Source organism: Coenobita brevimanus, chromosome 102 (assembly GCF_032717465.1).
Source record: "Coenobita brevimanus isolate Jiangsu-jjx chromosome 102, ASM3271746v2, whole genome shotgun sequence".
Taxonomy (NCBI): domain Eukaryota; kingdom Metazoa; phylum Arthropoda; class Malacostraca; order Decapoda; family Coenobitidae; genus Coenobita; species Coenobita brevimanus.
The window spans coordinates 3,320,417-3,342,251 of NC_137055.1; the positions used below are offsets into that span (position 1 = coordinate 3,320,417).

Here is a 21,835-nt window from a genome sequence, read left to right on the forward strand (position 1 = left end):
AAACCACAGTATGCAATATGTGCCACTGATCACCCCCAGAACGTCAGTTACGTCACCAATTCCTTCAAAAACCTGTTAAGGATGCGTATTTACTGATTTACTGTCTTTTTAATGTTCTTTTTTTTGGGGGGTGGGCAATGATTTCTGGGGGCTGAGACCTTCATTTGGGGGGCTAAGCCCCCCTGGCCCCCCCTTGGTGACGCTACTGTCCAGTTGGCAAGACTGATGCAACAAAAAATCTCATCGTCTCACCTACAGTTGTTATTTATCAGACAACCTAGATAACTGAATCTTTCCAAGACTACTACATTCTCACCACATGCTTGGACACACTGGACTACTTCATCCAACAGGCCAACAAATGCCTGGACCTTAGTCTTGGCCCCAGAGACCTTGAATCCCAGCGGCATCTCATTCTGGGGCAAATCCTTAAAGGTACTCAGTAGTATTTCCAGTGACTCTGCTAGCATAACTGCATTATCAACAAAGCCAAGGTCAGTAAACCTGAAATTGCCAACTGATACTTCACAGTGACTTCGACTCACATCCCGGTCAAGTACCCATGCAATTACCCGATCCATGCAAGTGCTGAAAAGTGTGTTAGCAAGGACACACCAGTCTTACTCCAGTACTTACTGGGAAGAAGTCTGACGTTCCTGTTCCACACTTGACAGCACTCTCAGTGTCTGAATACAGACCAGCAGTCAGTCGAATTATCCCTGTGGGTATCCCACAAAGTCAAAGGAGTTCCCATAGTACCTCCCGATTTACTGAGGGAGAGATCTTTTGTCGATAATCAAGGCCGCGTTTCACGAGGACTCAACGAGGTAGGATGCGGTCAACTGTACACATCTTAAATGTAAGTCCGGATTGTTCAGATCTCTGAAACAAAAAAATGGTCCCAGATATGCATCAGGAGAATGTGACCAAGATCCTTGCCTGGCACACTGAACATAATGATACCAAGGTAGTTACTCTAATCATGTTCGTCTAGTTTCCTTTCCAGACAGGGATAACCCAACCCCTAGTCCAGTCAAGAAGAATGATACCAGTCCGCCAAATGGCTTCTACGGCTGCATATAATGCCCTGAACATGGTTTTACCCTCGGAGAAGCGCATCCATGCAGGGTGATTGAATTGAAAATTAAGACAATAACAGAGATCCATTAAACTAGAATTGGAAAATATTGTTAATCACATATTCGGACTAACACATATACAGGTTATGAAGTAGTAGATGAGATAACCGATTGAAACTTGCTTTATCTGTAAAAAACACAAAACGAACATCTTGTCAAAAATAATAATAATAATAATAAAGGGGAATCCAAGACATTAACAGCATAATATGGTATAATCTATGGGTCAATTATATATCGAGATGAGTACAAGGCAGAGTACTGTTTTGGCCAGCAAAGTGAGCGATTCTCCTTTGCCACTCATACAATTTAGAGTTTAATCTGTATATGAAACTATGGTCAGTGGTTTAGTAATCAGAATGAAGTGATACTCCAGTTTCTCCATCCCATTTCCTCTTATAATGATCAAGGTACAATCAGCCAGGCAAGGCTCATCATTTCTCCTCTTTCACCGTGGTACTGTCCAACAAAGGTTTCAATTCAAGAACAACATCAGATGTTTTAAGGCAAATCAATGGCACTGATTTTGAGTACCAGCTAAATTTTGCTCTAGAATGTACGAGGCCCGCAGTCAGACTTTTCGAAGGAGGCGGAGGGGAGGTCCTTTCTGCTGAATCAAGACTTGCATAGCAACAGCTGGTCAAAAGTCTGCTACATACTTGCTGTGGGGGTCTGGGTGAATGCATAAGCGACGTTAAGAAGAAGCAAAACACTTCCAAAAATGGAGAGTGACTCTTTTTACACTGATTAAAAAAAAAAAAAAAAAAAACAGACAGTGAGAAAGTGAACCTAGCAGGTGAGGAAGTTATCTCACCCTCTCGCTTACCCGACGAAAGTCTTCCCCAAGGTATGCGACGCTAAAATGAAAGAATGCATCTTTGTTGGACTTCAGATCTGAAAGATGATGAAGGCTCATCAGTTTGGCACATCCCTTACGCCGAACGAACTCATGGCATGGGTGGCTTTCAAGGACATCTATTTTAATCTGGGGGGCAGCAATCGCAGTGATGATATGCAAACATCGTTGAAGAGCTTCTGGTTGCACACAACTAATTCGTTTGCCACACGTCCCTCAAGGTTCGTTTTTTCCACTCCCATCTTGAATTCCCTCCACCCACCTTTGGTGATGTTAGCAACGAACTGGGGAAAGGTTTCCATCAGTTTATTGCAGTAATGGAAAAAAGTTACCAGGGCAAAACTGGCACTAGTCTGGTGGCGGATTACTGTTGTACGTTAGTGCTAGACAGCGATGCTGCACATAAGCGAAAGTCATCAAAAACTGTATTGCAAACGTGTTAATTTGTAGAAAAATTTATGTTTGTTTGTGGAAAACTGTATGTATGGAAGTGTAATAAATTTAGTTTTGACTATCTTTTTCATCGCCTTAATGATTTGTATCGTTAAACATTTACACCACTTGCTTTCAGAAAATCTGCGCGATAGAGAGTTTCTAAGATAAGATTCTTGATCACCTCCATTAACTTTCCTTAAAACACATATTTTTGATTCTGAACTGAATATAAAGTATAATTTTGTCTGACGGTGAAAATAGTCTGGTGAACAAAAGCAAGCACCACTAAAGACACTGATATCTGACGAAATAAGTAAGCAGTGTCGGCTGCTGGAATTTCTTGAGGTTGAGTGTCGAAGTCCTTGGAGGGAACTCAGGAGGGCCGACAGAATTTTTGTTGCTGGGAGTAGAGCACAAAAGAAATATAACAAATATAACATCAAAGAGGGTTCTGAGAGACTAAAAGGTAAAAAATGCTGTCATAAATCATTACCTAAAATAGCACTGAGAGAGAGAGAGAGAGAGAGAGAGAGAGAGAGAGAGAGAGAGAGAGACTGTAAAGTATCATACTGTACCTCCTAGATCCTTGCCACTCATGAAATAATAGAACTCGAAGCAGTATTCCCCAGGCTGCAGCAGTGACGATGTGAGTTCTGCCGTGGCCCCAGAGTACCCTGTGCTGGCGTCCATGTATAAGTAGTGACCTGGCAAGCGAAAGATACTGTCCATTTTTAATTCATTGTTTAACTGAAAATTAAATTAAGTATTGTAAAGGATCAAACACAAAAGACTATACTGTGATTTTCACTTGTGCCCATCGACTCAACTTTCTCAATCCTACATCCATCGGAAGTGCATAACAAAGGCAAAATATATAAGAACTGTAGCGATGCTCAGGCTAGGATTATAAGGATGGCTAGGCTAGCTCGGGTCATAACCATGGGAATGGCCCAGTTAGGACTGTAAAGACGACTCTGTCAAGACAACTGGGAAACACCGGCTAGGACTGGAAAGATACCTCGGTAAAGATCGTAAAGATATTTGGGACAGCAAGGATGTTCTAGCTGGACAGTAGGGACCGTCAGGATACCCCAGTTAAGACCTGAAAGATGACACTACCCATATGGCTTGTAGCTACCTTCCCCGGACAGAGTCCAGCGAGGTATTGTTTTTGGTCGAGCTTGTTGTCAGCAACATTACGGAAACACGGCAAATGAAATCATATGAAACTCTCAGGATACGTGAACACTAGCTCCAAAAGAAAGTGATTAAATTTTGGAGGTAATCGAGTGACCTTGAACGGTCAAAATAAAGGACATGGATTTTAAAAAAGGCTATAACTTGAAACCGGTTGAAGGTAGAGGTATTTTCTATTAAGAACATACAGGAACTCGTAATATGGTCTTTCATTTGGCACCAAGATCTTTGGCACTGAGTGACCGTGAAAGGTCAAACTCAAGGTCATGGATATTCAGGGGGCAATAACTAGAAATTCGCTGAAAATAGATATTTACTATTATCAAGAGAGAGAAAGTCTCATATGGGCTTTCATTTGGCACCACGACCTTTGACAATGAGTGACCTTGCAAGGTCAAACGCAAGATCACGGATTTTCACAGGACCTAACGTGAAAATATTTGTGCCATTACCATAAACTTTATGTACTGACAATAAACGTCAGTAACGATTAAGTATTTAAGAGCATTACTGTGAAATAACTGCTGTCAGGCGAGGTCTGTTGTGCCTGGCATCACTTGTTCCTGTTGGGAATGTCCTTTTCATCTTCATCCAGCCTTCTATTGCCTCCTAACAAACTTTTTACATTCAATCTCCTTCCACTTTTCTCAGCACCAAGCCATCTCCCTCCCTCCTGCGGCACTGTACTTTATTATACCCAGCGCGCGCGCGCGTGCATGTGTGTGTGTGTGTGTGTGTGTGTGTGTGTGTGTGTGTGTGTGTGTGTGTGTGTGTGTGTGTGTTGGCGCGCGTGCGAGATTTAGTCATGGCGTCAGTCGAGTTGTGCTGATATGTTCAAAATCACACACTTTGCATTTATCAATGAATCCTATAATGCTAATCAGCCAATGTATTTACCACACACAAGAAGGTATGAAAGTTGTTATTACACCGATTGTTAACGAATGTAACTTGTGCTGCTGTAATATGGTACATAACATCGACTGTCCAAGCCATCATTGCCTCACAACGAATTATAACTCACCCTCACACTCATTTTCGTTCATCAACAACAGTACTATGCGTGCAATGCTGCAGCGCATAATTATCAGAGTCTTATAAGTTTGCATTAAGTATCCTATCAGCAACCATCTGTCATACAGCATACCATTAGAAACGCAACTGAATCACTGCCAGCACTTGCACAGACGACCTGGTAAATTGTTCGGCCTGTCTTGATCTAGTTTTAAAACCAAACCACCACAGCCTTACTATCATTGATCACCATCCAGCAACAGTAAATTTAGCTGCTACTGATCTGTGTATTCCTGAATGTAACCCTGTGTAACCATTATTTAACCCTGTGACCTATTCATTATAATGTGTATAGTGTGAGGCCATGGTTTAAGCATGATGATGAAGAAATAACAAATTCCTCTAATAATCAAATGTATACCACAACAGTAATCATCAACCACTCAGTCTTTTATTCATACTGTTACAAATGCCTGCCCCTTCAGTATGAACCAGGGGTTGTATTCTAATATATTCTGTGATCGATTCCCCTTCGTAACTTGATATATATATATATATATATATATATATATATATATATATATATATATATATATATATATATATATATATATATATATATATATATATTACAGAAAGTACTAGACAAGTGATGATTTAGCACTTGTTTCGTTGATAATGAGAAAACAGTTATAACCTGCTGCAGTTTACATTTTGCAACTAAGATTTATCTATGAAATTAGAACAGGACATAAAGGATGACTCGACAGCCTCCTTGTCCTTCTTGCAAATCAAAACCTGAGTTATGACGAGAAATTAATCATACGCGTGTTTGTGAATCGCAGCCCTGATTACCGCCAGCCACATTGGACGGGTCTCAGATGCCGCCAAGGCCTTCGTAAAATGTGTTTCGACATACCTGGGCCCCAGTGTACCTGCTGGACGTTGTTATTGCTTACCATATTCGTTGCCAAGAGTGTGATCAGCTTGTGGTCCAGTGTTTTGAGTGGGTGTTGGTCCAGAGGTCATGGTCCACGGAATATAGACATTCTCGTTGACGGTCCAGTCACACAGACCGTCCTCAAAGTTACATGTGGCTGGGGCGGGACAGGCTCTGTCTGTCTTGGCCACGTCATCAATCGCTATGGTGATATTTAAGGTGTCGGAATTCACGTATCCCTCAAACTCAATCTGGATAAATGGGAGATACTACTGTAATGTAGATACTTTACTGTATAGCTAGTTGTATGATGTAGTTGTAGGAATACACTGTATAACCGCTGGAAAGGCTGATGTGGCTAACTCAAGCTTCTGTCAACTCGGCACATCCCCACAAGTAACAGTCAAGACTTCATAGACGCCAGACCTGTACTACTCGGCTCAGTAAACCAAGAAGCTCCACAATGAGTTTACTTCATCACCTACACCTGTAACATCCGTCAACACCCGTTCTTATGAAAAAAAAAAAAAAACATGATTGCAAAATACCGCCTAACGTTATTAAGAACAGAACACTAGCAGGGTTTCAAGAAAGTTAACATTGACATTATAACACACCCAGGGTCTCTCTCTCTCTCTCTCTCTCTCTCTTTCTCTCAGCTAAATAATACCGTATAACGTTAGAGCTGGTCTAATGCAGAGAAAATTAACCCTGACAGCATAAATACTCTCAGGCGCGTATTTTCGTTCCTGGAGGAAACTTCTTAGCACCTCTTCCAAGGCAATGTCTTATTTTCTTTTAATGCAAGAAAGAATGAACTAAAGGCCAGGAGCCCGCAAAACCGTTCCTTCCAAGAAAAAAACAAAAACAATATAAAAGAGAGCCAAATTCAAGATCCATTCATTTCGAGATGCCTGGACACACTGCGTTTGAAAGACTGGAGATCAGAGGAAGCAGGAAACACAGAGGGAGACAGTTCCAGAGTTGACCTGTTGCATAAATGAAGGACTGGGACTAACGGTTAACTCTTTCATTAGAGAGTTCGACAGAAAAGGAATGAGAGTTTATTGCTAGACAGGTGCCACGCGCCTGTCGTAGAGGTGGCGGGATGCAAGCAGACAGTTCAGAGGAGCAGTGATCATTGAAGTAGCGAGAGAAAAGAAATAAAGAGGCAACAGTGCAGCTTAGAGACAAAGGTTGAAGGGAGCCAGTAAGAGGAGGAGAGTTGATGAGACGAATAGCCTTTGACTCCAGCCTATTGAGAAGAGCTGTATGTGGGGAGCCTCCCCACACATGAAAGTTGTACCGTAAACAGGGGCGAATAAAACCCGTGCATAAAGTCAACAACTGTGCAGGGGTAAAGAAGGCACGGAGTCGGCTAAGCACACCTAATCTCTTGAAAGCAGATTTTACAGGAGATGCAATATGATATTTCCAAGATAAGTCCCGTGTGAATGAAACCCCAAGCATGTTAGAGGATGATGCAGGATTGAGCTGGATAATATTAAACATTAGTGGGTACTCCTGTGGAAGATTTTGATGGGTTGATAAGTGTAAAAACTGAGTTTTTGATGCATTAAAAACAACAAGATTATTTTTACCCCAGTCAGAGATAAGAGCCAAGTCAGACATTAGGTGTGCTATAGCCTCATATGGCCGATTAATTTAATTTTGTACGTTAATTTAATTGCTTAAATTACACGGATGACGATAACAAGGTTTAATTAGCAAAGTAAATCGCTTGGGAAGAGGCGTTAGGGAGCTTCCTTAGCCGCTCTGAAACCGGCCAGTACTCACTCCCGGCCTTGGTCACCTAATGTCTGCCCTTCACGCTGCTCGATCTCTGCAAGCCTTCCTACTCAGTCCCTTATCTCTGAGGTCACACTCTACGGCCTCATCCCAAGTCTTTTTTGGTCTGTGTTTCGCAACCCTATCCCCGACGTTCACACTTCTCACTTTCCGCACCAAGCTGTCATCCACCATCCTCTCCACATGCCCAAACCACATTTGCGACTTAATACTAGCTGGTATGGCTTTATTCATACCAAGCCAACAGTTCACTAAAAGATCGAACTCTCCAAAATGGCTTGACGGCAACTGTGCCAGAGCAACAGCCCAAAAGTCATTAGCATATAACTCTTACTTATAATAAAAAACATGTGAATCACTCTCTCAATTTAAAATTGCTAAAAATCATGCAAAAGCTGTATTAAATCTAGCTAAATCTAACTTTCTTCAAAAGCAAACTTCAAAACTGCTTAACAACCCTAATGACAATAGATTATTTTGGCCAATTTTTAATTCTTTCATTAATAACTTTAACAAGTCATCATCCATTCCCCCACTAAAATCTTCAGATGGCAACATTACAAATGACCCGCGTGCGAAAACAAATATTATTGCCAGTACATTTGCCAAAAATTCTACCATAGACGATGCCAGCCAGAACGTCTCAGTACTAGAACTTGACTCTCCCGAAATTGCCCCACTTAAAATACAGACAAGATACGTAAAATCCATCCTAGACAATTTACCTACCAACAAAGCTCCAGGTCCAGATGGAATTCCGCCAATTGTTTTGAAAAAGTGTTCCCCTGAACTTGCCTCTGTTCTAGCTAAATTATTCAGATTATGCATACGTACTTCTTCATTCCCAAATTCATGGAAAGAAGCCAATATCCACCCAATTCCGAAGAAAGGAAGTTCCTCTGACCCCTCTGATTACAGACCAACAGCAGTCACATCTTCTCTTGGTAAGGTATTTGAAACTTTAATTAATAAGTACATTGTTAAACATCTTGAATCCAACAACTTAATTAGTGATAGACAATATGGTTTTCCTCATGAAAGATCCACCATTGACATACTCAATCTCCTAACTCATACCATCCATCAATCAACTGACCTACATGGAGAAACTCATGCAGTAGCCCTTGATATTTCTAAAGCTTTCAATAGAGTATGGCACCATTCCCTGGTGTCCAAACTCCCTTGCTATGGACTAACGTTTTTTGTTCCTTTGATTTCCTCATATTTCGGTGACAAGAAAATAAGAGTAAAAGTAGACGATGTATATTCCAATTTCCACTCAATTAACGCCTGCGTGCTGCAGAGATCACTTCTGGCACCAACCCTGTTCCTGGTTCATACTAATGATCTCTTATTTGTCACCTACAATTCCATCCACTCATATGCAGATGACTCAACACTACATAGTTAATTCACACTCAGACACCAATTTACAAAGCCTAATCTCTCTACCTCTCAACTCAGTACAGCCATCTCCATAAATCAAGACCTATCTACGATCAGTGAATGGGGCAAAACAACCTTGTCTCATTTAATACAAGTAAAACTAAATATATACAATTTACTAATAGACAGATGTTGACAGATTCGTATATTACCTTCAGTACTACTAATATTCCCATCTCCAAAAGTATTGAAATTCTCGGCGTCTCATTTACCAATGCCCTCAGCTGGACCTCTCATGTTAGATCACTTGCTAAAACCGCCTCAAAGAAACTTGGACTAATGTACAGAGTCCGTAACTTCTTCACTGATGAGCAGTTAGCTGTAATTTATAAGAGTCATGTGTGCTCTCAGCTTGCATATTGCTCACCTTTGTGGAATGGATGTGGAGAGGTTGCATTAAAACAATCAGACAAAATTCAGAACAAGGCTGTTAGAATTATTAACATCTCTGCCATTACAAATAAGCTACCACCCCTACAAGTAAGAAGGAATGTTGCCTCCCTTGCATTATTTTACAGATATTTTTATGGAAAATGCTCAGACGAAGTTGCGCCCATGGTGCCACCTCTCCATGCCTTCCCTCGTGCTACAAGGGCATCTGGTAGCTCTCATGAATGGAATGTCACTCAGCCATATTGCAGAACTTCTGCCTATCAGAATTCTTTCATTCCCCGAACTGCATCTCTTTGGAACTCGCTTCCCCAGAGTTGTTTCCCTCAAGACTTCAACCTACAGCTGTTCAAGTCTAACTATTACAGATATTTAATGAACACAGGACACCAGTAATCTGGTGTGTGGATTTTTTTTTCATTAATTTGTTTTTCCTTCCCCTGTTCTCTTATATAAAAAATCTAACTTTCATCACAACACCAATATGCGCCTGTCACATCCTTCCTCTCAACTTGTCAATTGTAAACGTAGCCCCCTTAGGCCTTGCATTCAACGATGCACTACACATTCATCGAATTATTGTCATTTCTGTACGTTTTAGCCTACGAATATCCTCCTCCTTTACTGCCCAGGTCTTACTACCATACAGCACTACATTCCTTAAACATACCGCATACAAAGATCCCTTAGCACGGAGGGAAAGCCCTCTCAGTCTCAAGAGGGGCAACAGCTCTTTCTGCTTCCTCCACCAACCCCTTATCCTAGCCACAGAGTTAGCTCCAGCTCCACCTCCAGCACATAACATGTCCCCTGAATTACGAAAGTCTTCCACACACTCAAAAGACTCACATACAAGATCATTCTTATCACTCCTGACAGTCTCACACCACACACACGAAATCAGTATTATCTCGGTCTACCTCTAATACCACTACATCTCTTATGCACCCATTTATCACAAATATTGGATAAGATAAAGTTACTTCCCTCATCCTTGTGGCAAACAGCACATGGCCACTCTCTCCCTGCTTGGACATTAATGTTAACAGCCCTTGATGTCATCACTTTTGCTGTATCTGCATTTACTCTCAAACCCTTGTGCCCCATTTTGTTTCTCCACTTCCTAAATCATTTCTCCACCTCACTTACATTCCCTGCAATCAACACCAAGCCATCACTATAAAACATCTCCCATTGGAGTCCATTTATGAAGTCACGTGAGAGAGCTTCAAGCACCGTGAAAAACAATAAATGGCTCAAGACTGACTTTATGGAAGATGAGCAGAGGAAGGGAAAATAATAAAAAAAAATCCGTTCACCAGATGATTCCATACACTGTGCTAATTAATGCATATACAAGAACTTGCAACCCCCAAATTTGTCCTTATATGGCTTGATATTCGGGTCCATAAATCCCATAAAATATGAATTTAAAAAAAGGGGAAGGAGGTGTCGGGGTACTGGCCCAAGGAGCATTTTGCCAAGTTTGAAGAGATCTGGTGACGAATAAAGAAATGAAATCAAGTTGAAAAGTGCATGAAATAAAGGAAGAAAGAAGAACAAGAACAAGAAGAAGGAATGAAAGAAAGAAAGAAAGAAAGAAAAGAAGAAGAGGAGGAGGAAGAAGAAGCAAGAATGAAGAAAAGTAAAGAAGCCAAGGGAATCCAGTAGGTCTCACACTATGATTCTGAGCCTTAAGTACGAGTATATCCATCACTTACAGTAAAGTCCCCGAGTCCTTGAACAGTCCACCGTCCAAGATTCCATGTATGGTTCCCCTCTGGCTGGTTTACTTCCCAATAATCATCATCATCTCTGTCTACTGGCCATCTCTTTCCATCTACCGGCCGTACATAAGCCCTCAGGTAGGCCGTCATATTAACAGGCCCATCGATGTAGTAGTACCACTCAACACAGCTGCAGAGAGAGGTACACACAGTCATTACAATTAATATACATAATTTATTTATATATGCAAGCACTTTATAATCTTCTTGTGTTGTGGATTTGGATCAGCCAGTGTTAGCAATAGCTGATCTGTTGTGGTAGTGATGGTGGTAATGATAGTGATATGGAGTTGCAGCTGTTATTGTGGAAATGATGGTTGAGATGGTGGTGGTGTCATTGTTTTTTGGCGTCGCTGTTGTTGTGGTGGTGGAGGTGATGGTGGTGGTGGTGGTCTTTAGTGTCGTAGTAGTAGTAGTAGTAGTAGTAGCAGTAGTAGTAGTAGTACAGTAGTAATTAAAACTTTAATTTTAATATATAAAATTAATAAATATAACTTCAATTAAATAACAAATTTAATCATAGTACCCTAGTTTTAAGCACACTATTATTATTAAATACAATAGTAATAAGAGTATTTTTAATATAATATCTGTATAATAGGACTAATGTAAACTCCATAAAATTACACACTAGAACTACTTACTCAACCCTCTCAAAATTCTCTTTTATATTCAAAAGAAATACTAAACAAACCTTGTTAATGCCAATGTGCCTTAGTAAACCAAGGTGCCTCTATCTTACCACACCACAACCACACATCACATGTCACATGTCACAACACCAACACACACACACGCACACACACTGTTCCAACGCCACACACCACACCACACTCACCCCTATACCATAGCGTCCGAAGACCCAATATCACTAAACTACACACACACACACACACACACACACACACACACACACACACACACTGCCGCTACGCCACACACCACCCTCACCCCTACACCTTAACGCCTGAAGACCCATTACTAATAAACAAGGCTCCACATTATTGCACCACACCAATTGGCCACCTACTTAACCCTTGAACAAAGAAGCGTTGTTTTACTTCATATCAAACTTTAAATACATATCGTTATCAGTTCAGTCGATTATTAGTATAAAACAGAACAATTAGATATTAACTGATATGCAAAACTAGAGAAAAACGAGCAAACTGCTTCATAACTTAATCATATTATCTACAAACACAGAAGTAAAACAAGCACATTCTTCACTTATATCAAACCTTAATTTAAAATTCGTATAGTAAAATAGTAGTTCTAGTAACATTATATTTAATTCTCATTTAAAAGTACTACAAAAAGTAGCCATAATTATTATTATTAATACTGTACCACAGTATAAAAACTTTAACACCATGGCCACGCCACAGTATTGTTGTCAGTGCTCCAGTAGGCAGCATAAGTGTATCAGGTGCTCATGTGCAACAAATAGGTCACCGTGTACATACTGTAGGATGGGACCTTTCTGTATGAATGTGTTAGGGAATCACAGCCCACCAGAAGCGGCACTTGACCGCTTCCAACATGGCAGGCGACAGATTGGTAACATGGAAATTGATGGGGCGGTCACTGACAATATGCACGATCACACGGACATGCGTGATGGTGAAAGACCCCGTGGTGAAGCGAGGGATAGGGATGGACGCCAAGATGCGAGAGATATGGAAGCGCTGGGTGGATTAAATCACCATGGGGAAGTGAATAGCAGTGAAGTTGGGGGTGAGGAACATCATGAGGTTTATAATAGAAATGAAACTCAGGATGAAGACCACCATAGAGGAGTGCATGAAAGAGGGAATCATCCAGGTATTATACGTCCTCAGAACGGTAGTGACACAAACAGCGAGGAAGCAGAACAGCCTCACAGGTCTGTGCGAGAAGGTCGTCCCACATACTGGATGGGCAAATCCCGAGAAAATGCAGTAACCTGGGTGAACACCACATATAATGAAATAGTTAGATGGTCCTCAAGTAACCTTTTTGAACCACCCAAATGCAATGCTACAACTGACATGATCAAGGAAATCACTCGCCTGATAGGCAACTACAACAAGAACTCACCCATTGCCTCATTCTCTCTTAAGGTCCTTGCACTAATACCACATCTCTTCCTCAACAAGACCCGCCCAAGAGCTAGCATTGCAGAGAATATTAAGGCCATCCAAAGGCGGGTTGAAACATGGAAAAGAGGTGAAATCGACAACCTACTTGAGGAAGCAAGGGCCTTGCAGATGAGAATAAACAACCGAGGCAGAAGAAATCAGAATACCAACGATGTGGCAAGGATTTTTGGCAGCAAGATGAGACAGGGGAAGGTCTCGAAGGCAACAAGATCCCTGTCAGCTGAATCACCAAACGGAGTACTTGCCCTGACAGATGAAACAGTGCAACAACTAAAAGAAAAACACCCGACTGCACGACAAGCAAGTGCCCAGTCAAAGCTTGACGGCAACTACACTCCTCCCAATCCTATCATATATGACAGGATAACTGGAGATATGGTGTGGCGGAAGGCAATGCACACACAGGGAGGGGCAGGACCGTCAGGCCTGGATGCAAAATCTTGGCAAGTAATCCTCAGTAACATCAAGTTTGGGGAGGCAGCAACAGACCTATGTAACACCATTGCCTCACTGGCGAGGAAGCTGGCTTCAAGTCAGTGCAGTAACATCGAAGCACTGACGGCTTGCAGACTAATCCCCCTTGATAAGAATCCTGGATGCAGGCCCATCGGGGTGAGTGGAGTCTTAAGACGGATTATAGGAAAATGCATCATGGAGGTGGTGAAAGATGATGTGAAGCAGGCAGTTGGCAACCTCCAGGTGTGTGCAGGCCAGCAGGCAGGAGGTGAGGCAGCAGTTCACTCCATGAGGAAATTATTTGGGGAAGAAGACTGTCAGGCAGTATTATTAGTTGATGCCTCAAATGCATTTAATTCCATCAACCGGGAGGCAATGCTGCACAATATCAAGGTTAAATGCCCAGCATTTGCCCAGTATGTGGAAAACACCAACAAAGAACCAGCAGACCTCTACATTGTGGGTAAGACAGAGGCTCACGACGTCGGTGTAATCCAGTCCTCAGAAGGAACTACCCAGGGGGACCCCGTTGCCATGGTTATGTACGCCCTGGCGAAGACAGTGATGCAACAACAGATCAAATACGACGCCACCAATGTAAAACAGGTAGCCTATGCAGATGATCTCACGGGTGCTGGCAAGGTTGAGGATGTGAGGAAATGGTGGGACCTTGTAACATCTCATGGCCCTGAAATAGGTTACTACCCTAATGCCAGTAAGTCCATCTTGATCGTGAAACCAGCTTACTATCAAGATGCACAAGAAGCATTTAGAGGCACAAACTTGATAGTGACTAAGGAAGGTCAGAGGCATCTAGGGGCTGTGATTGGAACCAAGGAATTCAGAGACAAATATGTGAGTGATAAGGTAAAGACATGGGTAGAAGAAATTCATACACTATCCAGCCACGTAAAAACAGAACCCCATGCAGCATACAGTGCATTTACCTATGGTGTAAAGCACAAGTTGACCTTCGTGATGAGTACCATACCAGACATTGAGTTGCTGCTACAACCACTGGAGGATGCAATCAGGGATTCATTCCTCCCATCTCTAACCAATGGCCACATCCCCACACCAGAAGAGAGAGATCTTCTAGCACTACCACCCAGGATGGGAGGCCTTTGCATTATAAATCCAGTAGCCGTGGCAAGCTATGAACACAGAAATTCACTCAGGCTCATCGAATCCTTGTCACAGAAGATCTGCGCCCAGGTTGAGACGAGTGAAATCGACCACCAAAGGCAGAAAGACATAAAGACACAGATAAGCAAGGAGCGTGAAGCAAGACAAAAAGACCAGCTGCAGCACATAATCGAACATCTAACACCGGACCAGTGCAGAAGAGTTGAAATTGCACAGGAGGTTGGGGCATCGAACTGGCTCACAACCCTGCCTCTCAAGGCAAAGGGCTTCCACTTCAACAAACAAGAATTTATTGATCCCATAGCCTTGAGATATGGGTGGCCAATTGAGAACCTACCTCAACACTGTGCTTGTGGCACTGCCTTTGATGCAAACCATGCAATGGTATGCAAGAAGGGAGGCTTTGTTTGCATCCGACACGATGAAGTACGCGACCTCACTGCCAAAATGCTGCAGGAAATATGCCATGATATCACGACTGAGCCAGCTCTGCTACCCCTGGACGGCGAGCACTTCACCCACAGAACAGCAAACACATCAAATGATGCAAGAGTAGATGTCAGTGCTCGAGGTTTCTGGACACGTGGGCAGAGGGCGTTCTTCGACATCAGGATATTCGATCCCATAGCAGCATGTCATCGTGAACTGTCTCTCGAAGCTGCACACAAGAGGAATGAGCAAGAAAAAAATAGAAATTATCAAGAAAGGATCCAACATGTGGACCACTGTCGATTCACTCCCCTTGTGTTCACGACATCAGGTGGGATGGGTCCAGAGGCAGTGAGATTCTATTCGAGACTGGCAGAGGTTCTTTCTGAGAAGAAACGTCAACCGCAGAGTTCTGTTATGGCCTGGATGAGATGTCGACTGTCATTCTCCCTCGTGAGGTCTGCTGTGCTATGTCTCAGGGGCACAAGAACATCAGCCCTCAGGCCTGTCTCCCTGGCGGGTATGGATTACGAAGCCACAGTGGTCGAGAGTCGCATAGACCAGCGACCCCAATAGTTTAATGTCCTTATTTACACTGTAATATCAATAAATAAAAAATAAAATAATAATAGTAATAGTAGATGGTTGGTAACCACAGCCGTTGGCGTGCTTGGGGCCAACGGATTGTAATATGAGGGTTAGTGTTAACCTTCACATTACAACTCCAAATGGTGAACTGTATTAGGAAGGTTGGTTTTGATCTTCACAATATAATTCCTCAATGGATGGAGGTGAATATATTAGTAGTAGTAGTAGCAGTAGTAGTAGTTATTGTTGTTGTTATTGTTGCTGTAGTGATGGTTGTGGGGGTTGCGGGAGGTTTTGGTGTCGTTGTAGTAGTAGCAGTAGTAGTAAAAGTAGTAGCAGTAGTTGTTGTTGTTAATGTGGTTGGGTTGTGCTGGCGGTGGTAGTGTTGATATTCTTATTTTAGTTTCGTTGTCGTCGTCGTCGTTGTTGTCGTTGTTGTTATTATTGTGGCCCGAGGTTCATCTGGACGTGAACCCAGTGGACTGCAGGAGACCGGCCACCTAAACCATGCACTCCCAGAGATCTTCACTTGAGATAATGCTGAGGGATTTTTTGCACTGAGAAGAAGAGTCTCATGAGGTGGATTAATGGGTTTTCCCTGCATAAATTAATTAATAAAAATCCCTGCCAATCACCGACACGCCAACAAGAAGTAAAATGTAACTCTTCCTAGGTTGGTCACTCCAGTACTGTCGGATTATTTACTCCTACACCCACATCAGCAGACTGAGCCGTTTTCCTAACACAGGAGACCTAGAAAAGCTAGTGCATTATTCAGGCCATCCTCTATTCGTATCTCTTCAAGCTGATGACGTAGTTTATATTCTATTTTTATTGTCTAAGCAATTTTATTCATCTATGAATGGACACTTCGAAAAACACAAATTAAGTATACTGTAGCTTTTCTTTCTTTTTTTAACTAATAAAGTTCCTTCCTAATTTGTATTCAGTAGTAGTAGTAGTAGTAGTAGTAGTAGTTGTAGTACAGTAGTTAAATAAACCGAGAAAAACCTATTCTGCTTAACGTTACCTGTAATTAACACTGTATCCTCTCTTATGAGTAATTTATCTTTTATTTAAACCCTTCAGTGTAACGACGCATTCTCTCTCTCTCTCTCTCTCTCTCTCTCTCTCTCTCTCTCTCTCTCTCTCTCTCTCTCTCTCTCTCTCTCCTTTAGTAACAGGATTCCAGTCAGTCTTCAGTGATCCCCCCAGAATCCCATGTCTCTCTGAAAGATGAAGAAAATCGTCCTGAGGTGCCAAGAATGTAACTGTAATACCGGTATGTCACTGGAGTGAGGGGGTTAATTTGTGTGTATATGTTTTCAGTAATAAGTAGTATATTTTCTTACGCACTGAGTAAATAGTGATAATGATGATGATAGTAATAACAACAATAACAACAACAACATTAATAATAATAAAATAATAATAATAATTATTATTATTATTATGATCTCCTCCTCCTCCTCCTCCTCCTCCTCCCCTTCCTCCTCCTCCTCCTCCTCCTCCTCCTCCTCCTCCTACTACTACTACTACTACTACTACTACTACTACTACTGCAGCTACTACTAACTAGAACATCGTAAAAATTTTCCAAGGATTATTTTGATAATGAAAAATTTCCCAGGACTGTTTCCTACTAGACGCTGAGCTATAAAGGGACTGTGGCGTCAAGGTCACCGATCCTGTTATGTCGCCTTAGGACATCACAGTCCACCAAGTTTAGTGGCTCTAGCTTTAACTATTCATGGAAAATTAGGTGACATCCGGTATATCCGGAAAAGTCACAGTTTTCTTACCCCATTCCATCTCCGAGAATAAACAGCCGATTGGAACCACACTCCTTTCCGAGTGCTGCCTCCTTAAGGATATACTATAGTAATATTTCAACTTCCTAGTTTAACGGTTCTTGAGACAGAACATTTTTCTGTGTTACCAATACTATCAGGAGATGCGTTTGACGGATTGCCACCATATTTGACCAAAAGAAGTAGACAGCAGTGCGATCATTATGACGAGGTTTGAAGGCTGTAGACCGGATAGCCTTTGAAATATCATAGTTTAAAATAAGTAAGAATAATAATGATACTGACAAGGATAATAATGCCTCCCACAGGTATGTGGGAAGTCTTAATAATACTTACAAGTACTCTGCACTGTTGGAAAACACTGAGCTGGTAAGCAAACTTGTCGTTTCTTGATTCGCTGCATATTCCAAGTGCATATAATGACCAGCTCCAATATCTGAAAGACATTGTGGATCATCATCATCCTCGTCATCATCTTTAAGACCTTTTTTCCTACCTCATGAGATAGGGTAGGTTCCAGAAAACATGTGAAGAGTAAGAAAATGGGATGATTAACAACAGTATGTCCAGTGCAGTGGATCACACAGTCATTCATAAATCTTTCACATCCTAAGCACCTGCTAGAGAGAGTCGCAGATAGAGTAGTTCTTTAAATGGAGTGCTATTCCTCTGTTTATCTGAAAGTACAACTGAAAAACTGGAAAATGTCGTCGAACTGAATTATGCACAGTCCAGTTGTGTACAATATGTCACATTGACCTCCGAAACACTATTAAGGACGAAAACAAACTTATGAGAATGTAGAGAAAGGCTGATAAAAGTATTCCATCACTCCGAAACTTGCTCTGCGAAAAACGACAAAGGAAACTAAAAAAAAAAAGGGGGGGGGGAGCCACTCAAAGATTTAAATGAAATATTATAAATTCTCAACAAGTTAGACGACGTCAGATGTGATTACCTTTCCAAATACCGAGTGATACTGAGACTAAATATAATGGTAAAATACTCAGCACGAAAAGAAGGAAGTGTAATAACAACACTCGCGTAGAGGAACTATGGATGAAGGCAGCAGCAAGAGTGGTTAGTTCAAAACCTACTGATCGTATAAAATTCGGCTGTACAAATATTTCACAGCTATAGACCGCCATCAATTGAGTACTGTGTATTTCCAAGTTAAAGTAATGATTGCTTAATTCTAAGAATATTCTGCGACTGTGTATGCTCTCTTACCTTTTCTTTATTTGTAGATTGGAGATTACATAGTGCTCAGCTTTCCCTGTTCTGCCTTTCATATAAAAATATTCAAGCTTGTTCTTTCTAAGAAACATTGTGTTTTTCTACCATTTTCCTGTAATTTTCTTGGCCGGATGATGTGGAGGATGTGGGAAAACTCCCCTCTTTTCTATCCTTTTCTCACATAGTTTAGTTATGGCTTATCATAGTTCACATTTCTCGACCAGATAACCTCGTCATGGTCCAACAGACCTGTTATCTGTACTTTCTGTGTACTTCCATATAGTCCACAGCAAAAAGTCAGCCTAAACCAAAATAAAATTCATCAGACGGTGACATTAATAATGCAGAAAAGTTTCGAGGCTTAAGGACTTTACCGTAACCTGCTCAAAGACTGCACTCTGACAGCGCATACCTCAACCAAGCTGGCACTGACCCATATTTCACCTAAACCTTTGAACTTTTTCGCCCCTAATAAAGTAATTTCCTCGGATAATCCTCAGCCATTATGCCATTCGACAGGTTTTCTATAATACTGCAACAAGACAGATACAAACCAAGCCAAAAATATAACAACCTTGGCCGACATAATTACTGCCTGTAATAAGAGGATATAATTTTTTTTCTCCCAACCTACAGACATTTTCTCTTATTATATTAATCGAACTGGGGGCTACAAAACACCCTTCATTAACCTCTGCAGCACAAGGGATCCTTTTTTAAAGCCGAGTATGTGATAGAAAAAAATACCCTCCCCCCCCAAAAACAAAATAGAAGGGAAGTAATCGAACTGAAGTGCCTTTAGTGCCAGTTTACCATTACCGTGTTCACTCATGAGGCAGAGTTTCTGTTTACCACTTACCCCCACCCCTGGTAGAAGGGCAGTCATACCCAGAGTTCCACTCCGAGTGATGACCTGTTGTTGGAGTTCGAGGGATTTCAAGAATGCACAGATAAGTACCGTCGCGAACTGCTCCTCGTGTAGTCTAACATATCTTCCACAACCACCTAAACACTGGACAAAAGGTCTCCATTTTGAATGAAGCTCTAGTTACGACATCCTCTGGCCAGGGGCGGGGGTAGAGGGTGAGCAGAAACCTTGAATGACTGCACATGCACCAAAAGACTCACCGTATGTGTGGTCTGTTTCAGGAGTACCAGTGGCCGCTTCCTGACGCCGCCACCCCGGCCCACCACTCAGAGTCACCACAGTATATTCACACAAGTCATAGCCCTCAAAGTCACAGTCAGAACCTGGAGAGATAGACAATTATTAGGAAAAAATATAGGTAGCTATTTATTTAGTGTCCCTATTCGCATACATCACTGGCTTTAATGTAACAGTCAGAACCCAGAAAGACAGACAAATATCAGCGGAAAATTTGGTTAGCCAGATCCCCAATATTCATCCAAAAATAAGACTGGGAACCTGGGTGTAATTTTTATCGTTGCATGTAGTATTGTATGGGAAAACTAAGACGAAAAAAACTGACCGGCTGTGTTAATGACGCTCTTGCATAATATTTATCTACCTGTCTCTTTATCTATCCAAATCAACCAATCAATCAATCAATTTATGTATCTATCTATCAATTGCCAGACATCTAAATCCCGTAAGGGGTCGCCACAGACAAATCGCCCCCACTTCGCCAAGTCCCCGTGCAGTTGCTAGGCATTAATAACAAGCCTCACTATTTTTTCTTTAATACCGGCACTCCAATGGCGATCGGAAATGGTGGTCACAGAACTCCCTATCCCCACATCTCAAACCCATATTGGTCATCTACCTTCACGATCCTTGTCCAGATCATTGGCAAAATTCTCTATGACAACAATAAAAGGTACACAAGATATAAGTGTGGCATTAGAGATGTACAAACACCAACAAAAGTAATGCCACCACACTTTTTTTTTTCTTCCATGGACTTTGAAATGTTGTGAATCCGCACCAACCGACACTGATGACACTGATCTAAAGCTAAATAAATTCATCAGTGTCAGATGCTGCGGATTTCAAAGTCCGGGGTCCGAGGCGCTTTATTCGCTTTTTTAGTTAGTTCTTTTTACGGGGTGGAGCACTAACCCACCACCAACCCTTTTAGTCGCCTCGTACGACAAGCAGGGATACTGGGGAAGTATTCTTGAAACCCTCTACAGCCAACACAGGTAGATAACTGGGTCTGGTTAGTCAGGCCTGGGATCGATACCTACCAGTGATTGGGTTCCTAAATAGCTCACTTGGTAAGCTGCTGTACTCACGCAGTTGCAAGCGCTGGTTTCAAAGTCCACGGAGAGAAAATCAGGAAAGGCGACAAGACTTTTGATGCCAACTGTACATGACCTCAATCATCAAGATAGGGTGTGATGTCAAAAGAAGATTAAACTGTTATCTTGATGTCAAAATGATTATAATGACTAATAATAACTATGAAATGTCAAAAGCAGGTGATATATGACATCAACAAATCTGGTTCACCAACGTGGGGTAGAACTATTTGGAATTTTACAACAACCATCGTCTTTGGTGTCAGATTTCTTCTTCTTTTTTTTTTTTTTTTTTTTTGAGGGGGGAAGGGGAGGGGCTATTGTTTAGAAAAAAACTTTGCCAACTCTTTCACCCCACTGCTTACCCAGTTAGGGGATGTCAGTCATGTTCCTCCGTGTTACACCGTGTCAGAGAGAATCATCATTTGGCAGAGAAAAATCCCTTTCAGATTAAGGGCATTAGCCAGCCAACGCTCCCCAGCATACATTCAGTCACTGCGTCAATCATTATCATCATCATCATCATCATCATCATTGCATTTTTCCATTAATATGAACGGCATGTGTAAAATCAAGAAATAAGAAAATATAAGTATGCAAATAAAAGAATCCATCAAGAAAAATGCTTCATGAATATTCCACACATTATTACCAATTATTCACAAGACCCTGATACTGGCGGCTTCATCCCACGATCTAACGCTCCACAGGATAAATTTAAAAGCAGCAAGATGAAATCAAAAGGACACAGCC

At 41.6% G+C, this 21,835-nt stretch overlaps 1 protein-coding gene across 1 annotated transcript in view; it reads right to left on the reverse strand.

Annotated features, from left to right (window-relative positions):
- The window catches only part of LOC145415344 (MAM and LDL-receptor class A domain-containing protein 2-like), a 153,255-nt gene that overhangs the window by 79,142 nt on the left and 52,278 nt on the right, over positions 1-21,835 (reverse strand). The window contains exons 12-19 of the mRNA XM_080284620.1: positions 20,605-20,640; positions 19,949-20,071; positions 17,921-18,020; positions 10,948-11,143; positions 5,601-5,832; positions 3,006-3,134; positions 653-719; positions 317-504 (exon numbers count right to left, since the gene is read on the reverse strand). Of these exons, the coding sequence (XP_080140746.1) occupies positions 317-504; positions 653-719; positions 3,006-3,134; positions 5,601-5,832; positions 10,948-11,143; positions 17,921-18,020; positions 19,949-20,071; positions 20,605-20,640 (1,071 nt within the window). The remainder of the gene's footprint in view (positions 1-316; positions 505-652; positions 720-3,005; positions 3,135-5,600; positions 5,833-10,947; positions 11,144-17,920; positions 18,021-19,948; positions 20,072-20,604; positions 20,641-21,835) is intronic.